The sequence below is a fragment of the Rhea pennata genome, chromosome 5 (assembly GCF_028389875.1).
Source record: "Rhea pennata isolate bPtePen1 chromosome 5, bPtePen1.pri, whole genome shotgun sequence".
NCBI lineage: Eukaryota > Metazoa > Chordata > Aves > Rheiformes > Rheidae > Rhea > Rhea pennata.
The window spans coordinates 48076552-48095372 of record NC_084667.1 but is presented as its reverse complement, the minus strand read 5'-3'; the positions used below and the strand labels follow the sequence as shown (position 1 = coordinate 48095372).

Here is an 18821-nt window from a genome sequence, read left to right as displayed (position 1 = left end):
CTGAGTAGATGGATGGTATTGGCTATAAAAGATCATCTGTGTGTCTGTCCTAAACACTTAGTAGAGTAAGATTGTTGACCATACCTAGGACTGAATTTGGGAATTTTTTCTTTTAATGTATATCCTCACCCAACACACTAGAGATTGTTTTTTGAATCTATAGCACTAATGTTCTCTTCCCTACACTATTTTGTCTTTGGTGCTATTTCCACAGTGAAGGAGGGAGGTGACTCAAATGTTGTCATCTTCACACTGGGTATAAAGTGATAGAATGTGCATTGCTATGGAGTTCAAGTCTAGACAGTACAGTGGCTAAAATACAAGTGTCCAGTTAACACTAAAACTTGCACTACTACTAAATCTGGCAAAACCATGCTGGTGAAAACAATGACAGAAACTTTAGGGAGAAAGAAGACAGAATAACATACAAACTTAATATGATCCTTTCCTGACTGACAAAACAGAATTGCTAGCGGATAAACATAGTTAATTTCAGTGGTTATGCTGTCTGTGAGTTTATGTATGTTAGTGCCATCCAGGTTATCAGCATTCCTACTGTACTGTATGTATGCACATACTAACGTAGTATACTAATGTATAGTCTACCCCAATTGCTAAATGAAATAGAATCCACCACTGTGAGTACAACAGGAGAGCTGTGGCTGCTGGGGAAGCATGGAGGTGAATAGAGTTGAGAAAGCAGCTAACTCGCTTGTTCTCCCTAAGTAGCAAATCTTAATCACAGAATGGGAAAGGTTGGAAGGGACCTCTGGAGATCATCTAGTCCAACCTCCCTGCTCCACAGAGTCACCTAGAACATGCTAGACAGGGTTGCATCCAGGTGGGCTTTGAATATCTCCTGAGGAGGAGACTCCAACAACCTCTCTGGGTTCCAGTGCTCTGTCACCCTCACAGTGAAGAAATTCCCTCTCATATTCACGTGGAACTTCCTGTGGTTCAGTTTCTGCCCATTGCCTCTTGTCCTGTCACATGGGACAATTGAGAAGAGTTTGTCCCCATCCCCTTGACACCCTCCCTTCAGGTACTTACAGACATTCATAAGATCCCCCCTCAGTCTTCTCTTCTCCAGGCCAAATGGGCCCAACTCTCACAGCTGTTCCTCACAGGGTAGATGCTCCATCCCTCTGATCATCCTTGTAGCCCTACACTGGACTCCCTCCAGTAGCTCCATGTTTCTCTTGCACTGGGGAGCCTGGAAGCTGTTGGGCTCCCTTTTGCCATTGGATTAGCCAGAGTGCTTCCTGACTCAGAAGGGCATTTCTTATGAAACCTTGATTTTGATCATTGCAACATTTTTTAGAAGTACTGAGGAGTTAGCTGTGCTACAGATTTCCTTGATATCATTGGTGTCTGAGAGACTTTAACAGCGCTATGCACACAAGTCTATGCTGGGAGCATAGTCTACTCAACTGTTTATCTGTTCCAGAAAGGAGTATGATACCTCACTGAATTATTACTGCTACCATGTCCACTTGTTAATTTTTGAATAATTCAGTGAGCCACTCTCAAAACCAGGGTGGGTTTAGGTCTATCTAGGGACGAGAACTGTAGCTTTCCGGTGCCTCATGTTCAAAACAGGAAGGGCAGTATGATTCGTTCCTAGTGGCATGCCAGTGACTGCCAGTTGCTCCAGTAGCAGGGGAGAAAGAGCATGAGTGAGAGAACTAACCATATGCGAACTCAGTTTGTCCTAGTTGCGAGAAAATGGATGTAACTTCACTGAAACCTCATCTTCAAGTTTCGAGTAACTATTTGTGCAGTTACTCGGTTTCAGTTGTGGAAAACGCAATTCTCTGACCATGAGTGTTAGACAATTTATGAACTGTCTGTGAGAGATCATTTTTCATGCCTTTAATATGTAAGCAGTAATGTTAGTATTTTAGTCTCTGTAGTTCATCATGGTTTAGCTAATGTTAGATCACCAGTTATGGTTGCTGAGGAAATAGAACCTCTAAATCCTGTTTCTTCTGCCATAGGAGTGGAAAGGCCCAGCAAAAAGGTAGAGTAGACAGCTGAGAAAGGTAAATCTTCATAAACTCTGCTAGCAGTCTCATGTTCAGCCAATGTTTCTGCCAGGACTATTCAGAGGAATAGGATCGGGAGGAAGCTCTTTGTATTGGCCAACACATTCTCTCCCGTTTAAGGATACCAGACAGGAGTTCTCAGACTTGCTACTTAATGAGTGGACCTTAGGTTGAAGGTAACATAACAAATCTGGTCTGTAACAGAGTCTTCATGCTGAAGAGATGTAACATGCTATGCTGTGTGTGTTGAGAGTCAGAATTCAGCATTACTTTTAGTTTATGTTTGAGTGGGACTTATACAGGTAACTTATTAGTGATGATCTACGGAGTGAGTTCGGTTCAAAACTTGAACTAAGAAGGACAGAGTGAAGATGGCAGTGGTGAACCTAACTTTGATTTAACAGTATTCATGGTTGAAAGGATTTTCCTGTGTTACATACATTGCAGGTTGCCATGGAGAAAAGGGATAAGGAAAGGGAACAGAAAAGGAAGAAAACACAATAAAAAGAGGGAAAAGGGAAACTAAGCCAACAGGTATAGCTTTGACAACAACTCATGCAGCTGGGAGATCCTGTGGCTGCTGACTGTGACTTGGCCATCACAAGACTGCCTGTGGGCGAGTGAGTCCTTAATGGAGGATACTGCTGATTTCCTTGTCTTCTCTCTTCTTAGGCAGCTGTAGCCTAGGTTTCTTATCACCAGCCTGGAGTGTATTATGGAACTTGGAAGCACTTTGGAGCCTACGGCTAACAGAAATAGGTGTTAGGCCTATGGGTCCTCTGTTTAACTGCCTGTGGCTGAGGGCACCATGGGGCCAGGCTGAGTTCAAGACGTGGCCTATGGGCACAGAGAACACTGTTTCTGGCCTGAAACGCTAGGCTGGAGGTTTCTGCTTTTTTTTAGTTATCAGGGAGCAGACTGCTCCAACAAAGCTAGTCAGAGTGGCTTAGCCCTATAGTGCCTGGCTGGCAGGGCTGCTAGGTTGCGGCCAGCATTTAGCGCCAGTTCGCCTGGAGTCCGTCCCCGCAGTATAACGGTTTCCTAAAGGCATCGCAGCAGCTTGGGGCGCCCGGCGCGCTGACATCACGCAGCGAGAGGTGGTGCCTCGGCGCGCCTTGCTCCCACCGCCTCTAGCCGGAGAGGTGGCAACGCCGGAACTTCCGCCTCGGTAATCCTGGCAGTGGCGGGAACGCCATCCATGACCTTCGCAGGGACTTCCGCCTCAGTAAGTGTCATGGCGGAGGGGCGGGCGCCTCACGTGACGTGTCGCAGCGGCGCACTCTCGCGCAGGCTCTCGCGGTACCTCGCCGCACCCCCCCCCCCCACCCGCGTCCCCCTCTCGCCCTGGCCGCTCGCGCAGCTGCTCGGCTCTCGCTATATAAAGGGGCGAAGCGGGCAGAGCGGGCGGCTGGCGGCGGCGGCTGCAGCCCCAGGGCCGGCGAGCGAGGCTGGGCCAGGCCGCGGGGCCGCCCGTGAGCCGGGGCAGGACGCGCGCGATTTTGGGGGGACGCAGCCGGGCAGGTTTATTGTTTTAGGGGCGACTCCCCCCCGCGTTTGGGGGCGTCCCGGGGGGCTCGGGACATGGCGAGCTCGGCTAACACAAACCCCGTGGTAAGGACCGGGTCGGGGGGCGAGGGGGGCCCGGGGGCAGCGCAGGCAGCGGGGGCCGGCAGGGCTCGCCGCCCCCTCCCCCGCACTGCTTCCCGCCCGCCGCCGCCTCGGACAGTCCTGTCTCTCTTTCTCTCTCTCTTTCTCCCCCCACCCCCGGCGGGAAGGGGCAGCCCGGCGGGGGCGGCGGGGGGCGCGGCGGCGAGCCCACTTGTGGCGCCCGGCGCCGGCCGCCCTAGCAGCGGGGAGCAGAGAGCGGAGCCGCGGCGGGAGGGAGCGGGCGGCGGCGCCGAGGGGCGCGGAGCGGCGGTGGCGGCCTGGCGCGGGCGGCCAGGCGGGCCGCGGAGACCCGCGGGGAGGCCAGGGCCGCGCCGCCGCCGGGGGCCCGGGACGGCGGGGAGGGGGGGCGCGGGAGGGAGCCGCCGCGACGAGGGCGAGAGCGGAGCGAGGCGCCAGGCCACCGCCTGCCGCCGCCGTCGCTGCGAGAGGGGAAGCGGCGCTCGGGCCAGGTTTCGGTTTTGTGGTGTCTGTGAGGCAAAACCCGCCCGGCCTCTGCTGGAGCCATTTTATGTTGCTTTATAACGAGGCGACAATGGTTGAAAAGCACTTCTCCCAGCCCTGCAGAATCGGCTAAACGAGGCGAAAGCCCTTAACTTTTCTCCAGCGAGCGAGGAAGTATTTATTTAAGAAACAAAAACAAAACTCTTACCCCCTCTTTCCTTGTGTTTCTGAACCTTCTTGGGTGGCTTGCTGTTTTACTAGTATTCACATAGGTTTGCAATAAGCAGTCACATAAACCTGCGCAGCCACTGAGCCCCACCGATAGCTTCTTGCCTTTTTCCCCTTTTCTATGCCAAAACCGGCCCCGAGCCCACCCCCGCAAAGCCGAGACAAACCGGGACGGGAATCCAGGCGGCCCGGCGCGGGCTTGGCCCCTTGTTTGTGGCGCTGGGATCCATCATGGCTGCCCTGCCTTTCTGTCTCCCTGAGCCTTGTGTTCCTCCTCCCTGCGGCTGCCCTGTTTATATAGAGCTATTGCCGCTCTCTAATATAGACTCTGCCTGGATGGGAAGGTGCTTTCCAGCCCCACGTCACCGCCTCTCCATTTAAACACCACATCAGCCTTTAAATAGGGAGAGAGCCGCGGAGAGCGGGCTGGGAGGTGCATGCATCAGAGGCAGAGAGACAGTCTTTTTGTCACTCGGATCCTGCTCTGGGTTTAGCTGGGTTTGCTTTTGTGCCAGGCTGTTGCTCTTTCATCCCAGTCGATAGAGCTAGCAGACTGTAAAGCAGCTGTGCTTTCTTTCGATTTGAGTGGAGGGGATGCTCTCCTGACTGGTGATCACTGGTATAAGTGGACTTTCCCCTGTGTTTATGCGTTGCACAAAGGAAGAGAATTTTTACCCTTTCCAGTGTTGGGAAAGTGTTTGTTTTGTTTTTGTCCTTTGCTAGTGCAGAGTCCTGTGTGCGCATAAGTTCTTCTAGATAGCTTTTCTGAGGGATAGAGAAAGAGCAAGCTAAATGATTCAAATCCAGTAGGTCAAAAATAGATGTGATTCTTATTTTAGGCACTTTGCCAAGGTCTGTGTGTGGTCTGACAGCAGCTTAAAAGCTAAAAACATCATTAATTAGTATTAAAGTTTTGTCTGTGTGTCATGGGCCACAGGATACTGCTTAAGTATTGGTGAGTGTTCCTGGTGACAAAAGCTGATGAACCTACAAATACTTTTATTACAGTCTAGGAAGAGCAAAGATTTCAGAATTCTCACTATTCTTTTTGTTTAATTGCAATATTTTGTATACTGCTTAAAATAACAGTAGTAGCAAATGTAAAACATACTCGTTATTCTTTCATTCAAATTTGAAATTTCATAGACCTACCTATGATGTAGCATCAGGTACTTGCAAAGTAGCATCTGTTGCTTTGATATTTTACCAGATTTTGTGTCAGAGAGCTTTAGAAAAGTAGTCAGTGATTATGTGCAGGGCAGTTACTTAGTAAGATGCTTTTTATATGCATGACTTGAATCTGTGTGTTATCTTTCTCTTTTATAAGTCTTTATTAGTTGAAAGGATCTATTTCTCTACAGTAAACTAGAAGTTTCACTTTTTTCTTTTTTTTTCTTTTAAACCACGTTAGTAATGAATAGAAGAAAAAAAGACGTTGTGAATAATCTTCCAAGTACTTGTGAAAATCTTTGTTGCAGAATTTATTGAGGCTTACTTCCTCTCGGCTATATGTCTGTCCTGGCACAACAAAACTTACATAGAGTTCTCTTGGAAAACATCTGTGTTTAAACATTTTGTTCAGAATAACAGAAGCAAAACTTACAATGAACCTGATAAAGCTAGCTATGCTTTAGGCTAATTCTCAGCTAAACAGAACAACCTTGCAAAGATCTGCCTATTGCGATCGATAGTGCATGGTTAACTTTGTAAAATTCAGGTTTCACTCAGTAGTAATGATGACTGTGCTTACTGCAGGGTTATCAAAGTGAATAATAACAGTTCAAAACACAGCAGCTGCATGATGACTTTAGCAGACTACATTTGTGCCAACAGCATCTTACCAACATCTGATCAATCTGAATTGCTGGAAGTGTGTTTTGCCTAGTACAGAACATGTAAAATGTTAACGTTTATATGCAGTAAAAGACTTCCGTTACCTACAAAATAATTCCTTTATAAAGGTCTGACAAGTTCAGTAATTGCTTGTAAATGTGTATTATAATGTAAGTGTTACTTATTTTTATGCACCTGTTTGATGTAATTGTAACTAGAACTAGTTATCTTTACAGTGAGTTCTTTTAACTATCATTAAAAGAGTTCCATAGGCTAGAGGAACTGATTAGTGATATTTCAGGGATAATTGCATTTGACAGCAATTTGTCCCTGCTTACTTCTGCAGACAGTGTGCAGCATATATCTCTTCATAATATATTGATTATTGGAATCCCAACTGTTGAAATCCTGAATGTTACAATAGCTGCAAAGAGGTGCAGTTTCAGTACCCTTGAAACTCTAGTGGAACACAGGAAATGTAAGCCTCCAAAGGCATGTGGTGTTTCTTAATATAGCTTGCTGGTTCCTTTGTGGATTCAGAGTGTGTATATGCAGCAGTATTCACTGTACTCAGTTTTGTTTTTTGTTTTTTTTTTTGTTTTTTTTTAATGCACAGAGAGAGTAAGACACAATCATTTCTTTATGTTCCCAGAGAGGGAATTACTAGATTACAAACCTTTTCTATGTGTTTGCAGTTATATCTCATAACAGGAATTTTAATTGTTGTCTTTAATCTATTATAAGTGTTTGGAATAGTGTTTGTTGAAGAACAGTTTGAGTATGCTTGCTTTTAAAAGTGCTTGAAGTTTACAATAGCGTACAATTTGAAGGAGGCACTTTAATATAAACCAAATGAAAGTGTGATTATTTTAATAATCTTTTAAATTTCTGTAGAACACCGAGCAAATTTATTTTGGGGATTTTTCTTAAAATGTGTGATGTATAGCTCAGTAATCTAAATATATAACTATATCTATAGGTCTAATGCAGTAAAGCTGAAGTGATTGGTTTGCCTGGTAAATTACTATGGTAAAGGAATTTGAGAAAACTGTTTAAATTTGGAGACAATTCTCTTTATGTATACTTGTTTAACTCTGTCTCTTGAAAATGTTTGTTCCATGGTTACCAAAGTTGTAAAAGAGTGGGAAAAGGAGATGTGCAAAGGATTTGGATTTGGTTGTCCACAGAGAGGTTTTACTAGCATTTTACACTTTGAGGGAAAGGATATCTGTTACGTTTTCATTGCCTTCTTTGAACAAATATGAATATCGGTCAGAAAATTTAACTCGCCAAGGATCCCTTCTCTAGACTTGTTTAATAATTGCGTTCTCAAATTTAGTTTTTGAGTGAGCAAGTGGTGTATGAAAACGATTTTATCATTCAACTGGAGAGTTTTAGGTGGTTTGTATAAACCACTTGAGCTTCATATAAGCAATAGTTAAAACCAGCACTTAATATATATCTAAGACAGTGCTCTCTGCTCCTTTTTAAGGACCAGGGCTTAAGGCTGTTCTGTATTAATCATATTCTCTGGTTTTGCATCTGCTAAAGCAGCAAAATAGAGCATTTTTTGTTATTTTCAAAATTCTACTATAGGAGGCTCTTGGAAAAGGCATTACTGCTCTCACTTAGGGAAGGAGTTGCATCCATCTGAGCTGGATGTTTAGTAAGAGTGTACACAGCCAGACAAGATAGTTTTTTCTAAATATTATGTAAACATATGGGTAAAATGGAGGAGGGAGGCAGATGTGGTTTCATTATAAACATGCAGATACTTTCTTCTCTGTTCCTTTCCTCTTTTCCCTGCTCATCATACAACTGTAAGTGTATTGGATACTGTGACAGTATGTTTCTAGAATGCTGCCCTGAATTTCTGACCCTTCTGTACGTCCAGTGTGCTATGCAGCTGAGGCAAAGAGATGCATGGATGTGTCTACTGCTTGGTCTGTTGCCTGCCTTGCATTAGTCTCACTGCAGGCCTGTTTTTTGGAAATTCAGCAGCTTTGTTGGGCTGTTGGTTACTGGAAATTCTGTGGAAGAACACTATATCAAGTGTTATGGTGAATTCCAAACTCTTAATGTGAAAATGTGCTCTCTGCCTGAATTAATGCTGGAGTGGGATACTGTTTTCTGAAGTTGTTTTATCCATATTACACAGGAAAATAATATTTTGCCAGACTGTTAGACTGTAGAGTCAGCTTGCTATATCTGATGGTTAATATTTTCCCAAGGGTTCTATTATCTGACAAAGCTGTGTAAATACACTTTAGAAAAAGTGCCTGACTGGAGAAAAGAGGAGTAACTGCTGGTTGAACTTACTACGGCCTGTTTGTATAAAGTTGTTTTTAGTAGTAAAGTAGATCAAAAAATGATTTAAGAAGAAAACACGGTCTTCTTCCTGCAGCAATTGTGATTGTAATTTCAGATATACAGGCAGTTCCATTGATTTAAGTGAAGCAACTCAGGTGCCTGAAGTTAAGCATGTTCATTTGCACAGTGTGGTCTTGACTCCAGTAGACACTTCTAATACAATAAGCAACGATGTGCAGAATAGGTCAAGTAGCATTTCTGTGCTGGTTGCATCGTATAAACGATGTGAAACTTGTTTGACTGTAGGGATAATATGACTTAGTGTTATTAAATGGAATGTCTATTTTCATCTGCTATGAATTATCTAAGTAGAAAAATAATCCTATTAATGAAGCCTGGCATTTCTAATTTTCTTGCTACACAGAGCTACTAGAAAAACTAATGCTCGAGAGTAATCTGGTTTTGAATGCCTGTTTGAAATGTCTGTATTGATGCAATTAATGCTCTACTTGAAGCTTAAATGCATATGTATGTAGTATTATTTTGAAAGAAGACAGTTTCTGAAAATAATCTGATACGTTTTACTTCTTTTGGAGAAGTTGAATTTTGAATGTTGCTGCTGCAAATATAGTTTTCAAGTAAGGCAGACTTTTACTCTAGAAAAAAAAGATAGTGCAGAAAGTTAGTGCAGAGGCAAGTAACAAAATGATCAATTCTGCCATTTCAGTCACTTGATTTGCAGCAATATGTTTTAATGCTGAAAAGTGGCAAGCTAGAAGCTGCTTTTCTTGCTTTGTAATATCAGGACATTTCTTTAAGCTTTCTTACATTTGGAAACAATGATATTCGATCTTTTTGTGCATACTGGCTTCTTAACTTTGTCCTGGGCTTGTAAATCATGTTCTGTTACTCCCTTCCTTATTCCATAATGTACCTACTTCATATGTGCAATATAATCTTTAGCATACCTGTTACAAATCTAGTACTTCTGAGACAAATTAAGCAACTGCATATGCATAAAATGAAATGTTTAAGTGTATGGAATAAATTTATATAGTTCTAAAAATGCTGGTCTAGCTCCATGTGCTTTAGTGTAGGTTTTTTGTGTGTGCTTCAGAGGCACAAACCTCCTGAAGTGCAGAACCCACTGAACAAGTTTAGGATGATTGCTTTGCATGTATATAAGGTATCTGATGTGTACTGTGCACTGCTTCAGTGAGGTGCTGTGGTTGAAAGTTAGGGAGTAGGAGAGAGGGATGTGACAGTTAAAAGAAAGTTACAACTACTTCCAGATTAGTTTAGAAGAAGTCTAAGTGTATGTGGTTCACAGGCTGCAGAGCTCATTCTCTGCTAATTCAGAACTGTTAGCTCTGCCTTGTAATTACCTAGCATAGATATTTAAACCTAACCAAAATCCATTTGAGGTTCACATACCATGCAGATGTCCAAGCTGTAATATCTGGTTGAAAGGAGTGTAATGTGTATGGTATGATGATCTTGTGGACCTATAGAGTTAAGCTTTATGCATTAACTGATATGATCAAATATTTATATTCTTTTAAAATTGTTACTATATTTTTTTAATTCACTTTGTCAATGACAGTTTAGGCATGAAGTCAGACTAATGAAATAAAAACGTATGTGTAGTTTTTCCTCTGAAAAATTTATAATGTAAGAAAAAAAGTACGGATTGAAAGCAAAAGTCTTCAGTAGTCTCTGTAAACGGAAGTCAATGGGAGAACAGGGCATTCATGTGCCCCAGCTCTGAGTCTTTGACAGTTTTCATCTCGATCTTCCTGAGCCAGATTTGATTCTTGTTCAATTAGCAAGCATTAAAGATTTGTAAAAATGTAAATACATAGTATGCTTTTGAACTTTTAACACTTTTTTTTTTTTTTTTTTTTGCAAAAAAGTCTTTGCATGTCTAACAGTTACACTGGCAAGCAGCAAAAAAATTGCTAACTGGAAAACTGTATTTTCTTTGTTTTGCATCACAGCTATGCGAAAAGAACTGTCAAACTATGGAGCTGAATTCAAAAAATAGTGAACAGTCCGTTCCCTTTTCACCTTCTTTGAGCCATTCTTAACTTTTGCACAACTTTGACACGTTCCCATAACCTACCTTAGCTTGATATAAGGAATAACTTTCCATATCTTTTCATTGTTTTTGTTGTTCTTTTGTAAACTTTTATGGTTTTGTAGGCATTGTGAGATTAGGAAACCAGAAATACAGGTGCTACTCAAGATATGGGCAACAAACTGAGTTAGAGTACTTTGCATATTATTACAGAATCGAGAAGGATGGAAGGGATCTCTGGAGATCATCTAGTCCAACCTCCCTGCCCAAGCAGGCTCACCTAGAGCACGTTAGACAGGGTTGCATCCAGGTGGGCTTTGAATATGTCCAGAGAAGGAGACTCCACAACCTCTCTGGGCAACCTGTTCCAGTGCTCCGTCACTCTCACAGGGAAGAAATTCCTCGTCATGTTCAGGCAGAACTTCCTGTAGTTCAGTTTCTGCCCATTGTCTCTTGTCCTTTCATATGGAACAACTGAAAAGAGTTTGTCCCTGTCCCCTCGACACCCTCCCTTCGGGTAGTTATAGACATTGATAAGATCCCCCCTCAGTCTTCTCTTCTCCAGGCTAAATAGGCCCAGGTCTCGCAGCTGTTCCTCATAGGGCAGATGCTCCAGCCCTCTGATCATCTTCATAGCCCTATGCTGGACTCTCTCCAGTAGCTCCATGTCTCTCTTGCGCTGGGGAGCCCAGAACTGGACACAGTACTCAAGATGAGGCCTCATCAGGGCTGAGTAGAAGGGCAGGATCACATTCCTCAACCTGCTGGCAACACTCTTCCTAATGCACCCCAGGATACCATTGACCTTCCTGGCCAGAAGGACACATTGTTGGCTCATAGTCAATTTGTCTGCCAGGACTCCCAGGTACTTCTTTGCAGAGCTGCTCTCCAGAAGGTCAGCCCCCAGCCTGTACTGGTACAAGGGGTTATTTTTCCCTAGGAGCAGGCCCCTGCACTTGCCCTTGTTGAACCTTGTGAGGTTCCTCTCTGCCCAACTCTCCAGCCTGTCCAGGTCTTTCTGAATGGCAGCACAGCCCTCAGGTGTGTCAGCCACTCCTCCCAGCTTGGTATCATCAGCAAACATGCTGAGGAGGCGCTCTGTCCCCTCATCTAGATCATTGATGAGGAAGTTGAACAAGACTGGACCCAGTACTGACCCCTGGGGAACTCCAGTAGCCACAGGCCTCCAACCAGACTCCACACCACTGATGACAACCCTCTGAGCTCTGCCATTCAGCCAGTTCTCAATCTGCCTCACTGTCCACTCGTCTAACACGCATTTCCTGAGCTTGTGTAGGAGGATGTTGTGGGAGACAGTGTCCAAAGCCTTGCTGAAGTCGAGGTATGCAATGTCCACTGCTCTCCCCTCATCTCCCCAGCCAGTCATTCCATCATAGAAGGCTATCAGATTGGCTAAGCATGATTTCCCCTTGATGAATCCATGCTGGCTACTCCTGGTCACCTTCTTTTCCTCCATATGCCCAGGAGATGACATCCAGAATGAACTTTTCCATCACCTTTCCAGGGATGGAGGTGAGGCTGACAGGCCTATAGTTGCCTCAGTGGTCCTTGCCTTTTTTGAAGACATGAGTGAAAACGGATTTCTTCCAGTCCTCAGGCACCTCTCCAGTTCTCCATGACCTTCCAAAGATGATGGAGAGCAGCCTGGCAACAACATCCACCAGCTCCCTCAGTACCCATGGGTGCATCCCATCAGGGCCCATGGATTTGTGGATGTCTAGCCTGTCCAGACGGTCTCTAATCCTACCCTTCTCAACCAAAGGAAAGTCTTCCTTTCTCCAGGCTTTCTTCCTTTCATCCAGGCTCCGGGATTCTTAAGGGCTGCCCTTAGCAGTGAAGACTGAAGCAAAGAAGGCATTCAGTAATTCTGCCTTCTCTGTAGCCTTTGTCAGCAGGGCCTCCACCCCATTCACTAGCAAGCCCAGATTTTCCCTAGTCCTCCTCTTGCTGCTGTATTTGAAGAAGCCCTTAACATCCCTTGCAAGACTCAATTCCAAATGGGCCTTGCTTTCCTTGCCGCATCTCTACATACTCTGACTGCATTCCTATAATTCTCCCAAGTAGCCTGTCCCCTCTTCCACATTGTGTACTTCCTTCTTCTGTCTGAATTTGGCCAGAAGCTCCTTGCTCACCCATGCAGGTCTCCTGCCCTTTTTGCTGTGCTTCTTACTCATAGGGATGCTCAGCTCTTGAGCTTGGAGGAAGTGATGTTTGAATACTAGCCAGCTCTCCTGGACCCCTCTTCCCTCTAGGTCCTTAACCCATGAGATTCCTAAAATCTTACTACAATCTTATTACATAAGTACTTTATACAGAGCATAATGAATGTTCTGTGTTTTGTTCTCTATTATTTTCTTAATGTTGTCTAACACGGTTTGCTTTTTTTTGGATGTGGCAAGTGTTCAGCTAACGTTATCAGGGAACTATTGCAACTCAGGGCCTTGCCCCTGAGTGATAATGATTGGTTTGAGCCCATTTTGTGAAGTTATTGCCAGTCTAAAGCACAGTTGCAAAAGTAAGACTAACAAGTATTCTTTTTCTTGAATTCACTCCATCAGTTGTCTTTTTCTTCTTCTTTTTTTTCTTTTTGTTTTTTTTCCTCGAATTATATTTTCTTTCCTGGAAATTTTAGTCACTCAGAAGCATGCACTCTGGTCTGTGTGCAGTTTTCAGATATTTTTCAAAGAAAAATACCTCACTTTAATGTTATAGTGTTAAATTTCTTTTTAAACAAAAAGCACTGACTAGTTACTTTTTAAAGCCTAAATTGTACAGGTCTGTAATTGAAGATGTCATCAATGATGTCAGAGAAGTTTTTCTGGATGAAGGAGTGGATGAACAAGTTCTTATGGAACTCAAAACAGTAAGTTGTAACTTAATTTTTTTTTATTAGACTACTACACTGATTAGTTATTGAATATTGTTCACTGTTGTACATGTAAAAATGATAATTTTTAGTCAGCTTAGCAATATATTAATCTCCGTATCTGTAGCCCCGTATCTTTCAGATTATACTTCCGTGTACAGAGATCTGCGCAATATGTTTATCTTCCCGAATTTGGCACTTAATTTAAATTCGATGAAAACTAACAACCAGCATCATAATTACCTGCATTATCACTTCAGTCCTGGAAAAGTCCTATCACATTTTCTTTAAAAAAGAAAGGTTGGAGTTATATGCTTTTTTTAGAGCTAAATGATTTTTGTTTTCTCTGCTGCACAAATAAAATGCCTGTTCTATTTGATTTTTTTTGTCTTACCAAAGAAGAGATTTGTTATCAGATGATTTTTTCTTGCATATATGATTTTTTATTTGCAGAAGTCTTGTTTTCGTGAAATGGTGCATAATAACTTGTACTGCACGCATCACACTTTCTAAATTCTAGTTAGAGTATTCACTGTATATTCAATGGATTTAAGCTGATACAGAAGAGCCAAAAGTGAGGCAAGAAGCTGATCTGAGCGCTAACATGCATCTCCTGCGGGCTTCTTTCTGAGTAAAAGAAACCCTTGAAAAGGAGAAAAAGGGGTAGCAGAAAAGGAAGAAATAAAGTAAAAGGAGACTGAGAAAGTAGATACCTGCTCAATTCAGCTGTTGAACAAGGAGTTCTTCAATAAGTAGGAAGTCCTGCACCCAGTATATGATACTAAAAAATGGATGGAGTGTGAAAGGAATACTGAGTTTCAATATTGGCTATAAAGAAACAGGTGAAGACCTTCCTTGCTCTCCAAAATCATGGCTTAACTTGGTGGGGGGAAAAAGAAAGACTGAGCACCATAACGAAAGTGCCTCGATGTTTGTGTCATACGTGTTTTTTACAAAGGATTAAGAAAAAGATTGAATGAGGAAAGAAACAAGAAAGGAGATAAAGTATTGAAGAGGAAGACTGAGGAAGCATTAAGCAGGATTTGAGATCAGGGATCCTGGCTGCCTGCAGTCTTTTTGATTGCAGCATATTACAAAATACTTGCATTACTGCCTTTTTGCAAGAGCTGCTTTTTGGTGGTTGTGGCTTTTCTTGGGAGGCCTGTCAGTTGAAGTCAAAGAATTGAAGGATTGGAGACACTGAAATTGATATTGTTGGGGTAGAAGTTGTGTAAATTGTACATTATCATGGGTATTACTGGTGGTTTCTGTTACAGTATGTTATAGGGAAAAGTCTTCAAGCATCTAGTAAGTTTTAGGAGAAATGGCTTAGGGGAGAGCTGCAAAAAGGAAGTGTTTTTTCTGGTTGAAGTTTAAGAAAAATGAAGATAGAGAAGTGGAAACTTCAAAGCTGGTTTAAAGTTGCTAGATAATCTTTATTTATGCTTTTGTTAAAGTTGTAATGATTCTTCCATTAATGAAAAAAAAGAAAAAAAAAGAATGCTAATTGAAGTTTAGGCTTGGACTAACCATACTTATGGGATATTTAGTTCCTCTTCTTAAAATATTACCTCTTTGGAGTTAAATCTTTAGTCTATATTTGCCCAAAGGCTTTTTGGTTAAGTTTACTGAACAAGATAAACAGTGAAAACAAATTCAGTTTTATTGTACTATGTTTATATCATTGCACATCCAACTGATTAAAAATGGTACACAGAGATTTCTTTCCTTTTTCAAACTAGCTGTGGGAGAACAAGCTGATGCAGTCCAAGGCTGTAGATGGCTTCCACTCAGAAGAGCAGCAGCTTTTGCTGCAGGTGCAACAGCAGCAACAGCAACAGCAGCAACAACAGCATCACCACCACCATCATCATACGCAACCTCAGCCACAGCAGACTGTGCAGCAGCAGTCTCAACCACAACAGGTCCTTATTCCAGCATCTCAGCAAGGTCAGGCTCGTTCTCTTAATATCTATGGTGCAAGGCTCTCAATTTAGACAAGATGCTTTGCACAGTAGTGATCCAGGGGATGATGTTTAACTCATGGTTAACTTTGTGTCTTTATGTCAAACTTTGTTTACTTGCCTCTGTTTTATGAATCAAGACAGTTTTCTTGAAAAATAGCATACTATAAGAGAACTGTCCTTATATTTGCGTCAGTCACATTCTGAAGAAGATGTTTTAAAAGCCAAATCCTTTTCTTGATCTTCTAATACTACGTAACTTAAGTTTTTCAGGATATATTGACTTTCAAGTTGTGGCAAAAATTAACAACTCCAGAGTTTGAAGCTACTATACGTGCGCAGGTGATAGTGCAGTCATGAGGTAATAATGTCATAATGTCATTAGGATTAAAATAATTTTTAAAATGTATTAAAAGGGACTGTTTAGCATAAGTGGATGCTAGAATATGGTTAGTATTCTTATAACAGTTTGAGTGTACGTAGGAGATGTTTTTCATGTTAGAACAAGTTTTAAGTGAGAAGCATAATGGTTAGTTTACTTGCAGTCTTAGCAGACCGCAGATTGTGTAGATGTGAGGGTTCAAGGTATGTTTTAGTTAGCGATAACAGTATTGTTTCTTGTAATTATTGTCCTGTGTATTCCTCATCAATAATTTGAGGGGAACATGCTATTTTCACCAGTCACAATTTCAATTCAAAAATAAGATAAATACTACTAGATTTTACCAGATCTGTACTGTGTAAACAAACCTGCCACCCATGTCATGTCTGAGTTGAGGAGAGTGTTCTTAATACACTACCGTAATTGTGGCAAAACAACAACAAAACAAAACTTGTATCTGTTGCAGTTAGTTATAGACTTGAGCCTTTCTTTCAGACTTCACGGATCAGCACCTCTGTTGTAGTAGGTACAAAAGATAACTGTGAGGTGATTTGTTTCCCCCATCACCACTCAAAAAGGCATTCAAAATAGAGGAGAACTAGTGTCTCCATGCAGAATTATTATGTTACTTCAGTGTAACAGTAACCTGTAGGAGTGGTTTCTTGTTTTGGGTTTTTTTTGTTTTGTTTTTTCCTTTTTGTGATACTCTGTATGTGCCAGGACATAGATCAATTTGGGCTGCTAAAATAAAATTCACTTTGAGATAAAGACACGTAAATACACATCTCCATGTGAGCTAGGTGTCTCAGCCCAAGTCGGGCAGGGGCTTCTGGAGAGTCAGTCTGCTCACCTACTCTAGACATCTAGTCTGCTCACCTACTCTAGACATCTAGTCTGCTCACCTACTCTAGACATCTAGTGGCTACTTAGGTGAATAGCTCTGATTCTGCTGACTAGTTTTTCCTTGCACTAATATGGAGTCCCTGTCCTGTTTGTGTTTTGTGTCAGATATATTAAAGGATATCTGGAATATCCTTTCTGCACTAATACATTTAGAACTGATTTGATGTTGCCATGTGGTGTAATTTAAGACCAAATGATACTGGATGCTAAATGAATTTGAATACCAAAGCACTTTAATCACAGATACATGCAATTTTACAAATTACCTGCCTTCCTTATCCTATGGGGGATACGGTGCAGAGAAGGAGTCAAATGGGTTAGCATAGCAGTTTCTTCCACAGCCTCCTTGTTCTGCAGGACAAGTGGTATGGTTCTGGAGAGAGATCAAGTGGGCCAGCGTGGTCTTCCTGCAGTGCTGTGTTTGGTCCTGTCACAGGATTGTGGGGTTTTCTTGGACTCTTACCACTCCCTGAGTTCTGAGGCTGGGGAGAGGTCCTGGTTCATGGTGCAGGGTCATGGGATGTCCCCCACCCAGAGCCTTTTCTAGAACTCTTGGTTACCCCCTATATTCCTAAATATTCTTAGTTACAGGATTAAGTAGAGAATACCTTGTTGATGATTAGTCCATTCAAATTGCACTATTTTCTTCCAGTTTGTTGTCACAAATGTTGGCAGTCACGGTTTACTTGTTCCATATGCTTCTGGATATTTTGTGCTTCTTGATGATCAGCAGGGTTTTTGCATAGTTTAGCTATCTGTTTCCTTCAGCACACCAAAACTATCCTATTGTTTAGGACAGGTGCTTGCGCATATTTCGTCTACTTCTACTACCGCAAAAAGTTGGTGAAGTTTTCATGGGCATGTGCTAACAGCTGTGCTTAACTAGAGGTCTAATTTATGCTGCCTGTTACACTTAATAATATGCTCTTCATCTTACAACAGTCCTTGCATAAGTCTGTTTTAGGAGTCAATCACTGCTAACTGATGTTTTTGGAGAACTCGAATGCATCATCAGGTTTATTAAAATTTTACTGTAATAACTTTCAGAAATGTGTTTTAAATCTTGTTTTAGAAAGAGTAGATAACTGAAACCATTTCTCTAAAGTGAAAATAGCCATATTGCCTCTAAGAACTACTGTTGTCTATTTTTTAGAGAGTAAAACTTCACAAGGTCAGAGCCTACGCAGTAGCTGTTTTGGTTATAAAGCTCAACTGATGTTTGTGTGATGTCCTTTCTATAATCATTCTATCTTGGATGTTATTTTGGACAGACTGCATAGTTTTCATACAATACCTCTTTTTATTTTTTTATTTTTTTTCCTGTTTCTAGCACCTCAGCAGCAGGTTATTGTGCCAGATTCCAAGCTAATACCACATATGAATGCATCAGGCATGGTAAGAAAAGCAGAAGGTCGTAGCTACTTACACTGTCATTATGTAAGATGTTTTGATTAAATAGCAAACATGAATCTGATATTAGTCATCAGATGCTTTAAAGTAAATTGGGAAACGTTGGTAAAGTTGATTGACGTGCTACTGAGTTTTTCTGCTGGCTGACAATTTGGGATCTTAGTTTTGATGACAAATCTAGAGCTTATCTTGATCTGCTATACATGTCTTCGGCTAAAACTTTATTTTATCAGATAGTGGAGTACTATCTGCATCATGATGAGCTTATGTACTGACACAACACTATTACCTGGTACAAGTATATTGCATTTGCTAGATGCAGGAAACCAGGTTAAGTATTCTGAAATTTAAAATTATAATAAATGAGAGATTATCTAGTCATTCACATTGATTTTTCTTTTTGGTTGTATTATTTTTGATTAATTAATTTTGCAGAAGTACATAAAACTGAGTCTGGTCTTTTGTCCATTTTTTTTAAGCTTTTATCTTTAGAAGTTAATTTTTTATTATCTGCCTTTAAGTGCCATGATTTAAGCTAAATATATATATATATATATGTATGTATATGTATATTTATTGCAAATCCATGAAAACAAAACTAAAACGAGTTAAATATGTATATTGAAGCTATATTCATTAAATTCTTACTACTTTCATGGTAAAAGCATGTTAA

General features: G+C 41.7%; 1 protein-coding gene across 1 annotated transcript in view; it reads left to right on the top strand.

Annotated features, from left to right (window-relative positions):
• The first annotated feature begins 3449 nt into the window (after positions 1-3449).
• The window catches only part of GTF2A1 (general transcription factor IIA subunit 1), a 30748-nt gene continuing 15376 nt past the window's right edge, over positions 3450-18821 (top strand). The window contains exons 1-4 of the mRNA XM_062575927.1: positions 3450-3656; positions 13385-13486; positions 15232-15439; positions 18069-18133. Coding sequence (XP_062431911.1) covers positions 3627-3656; positions 13385-13486; positions 15232-15439; positions 18069-18133 — 405 coding nt within the window. The 5' untranslated portion in view covers positions 3450-3626. The remainder of the gene's footprint in view (positions 3657-13384; positions 13487-15231; positions 15440-18068; positions 18134-18821) is intronic.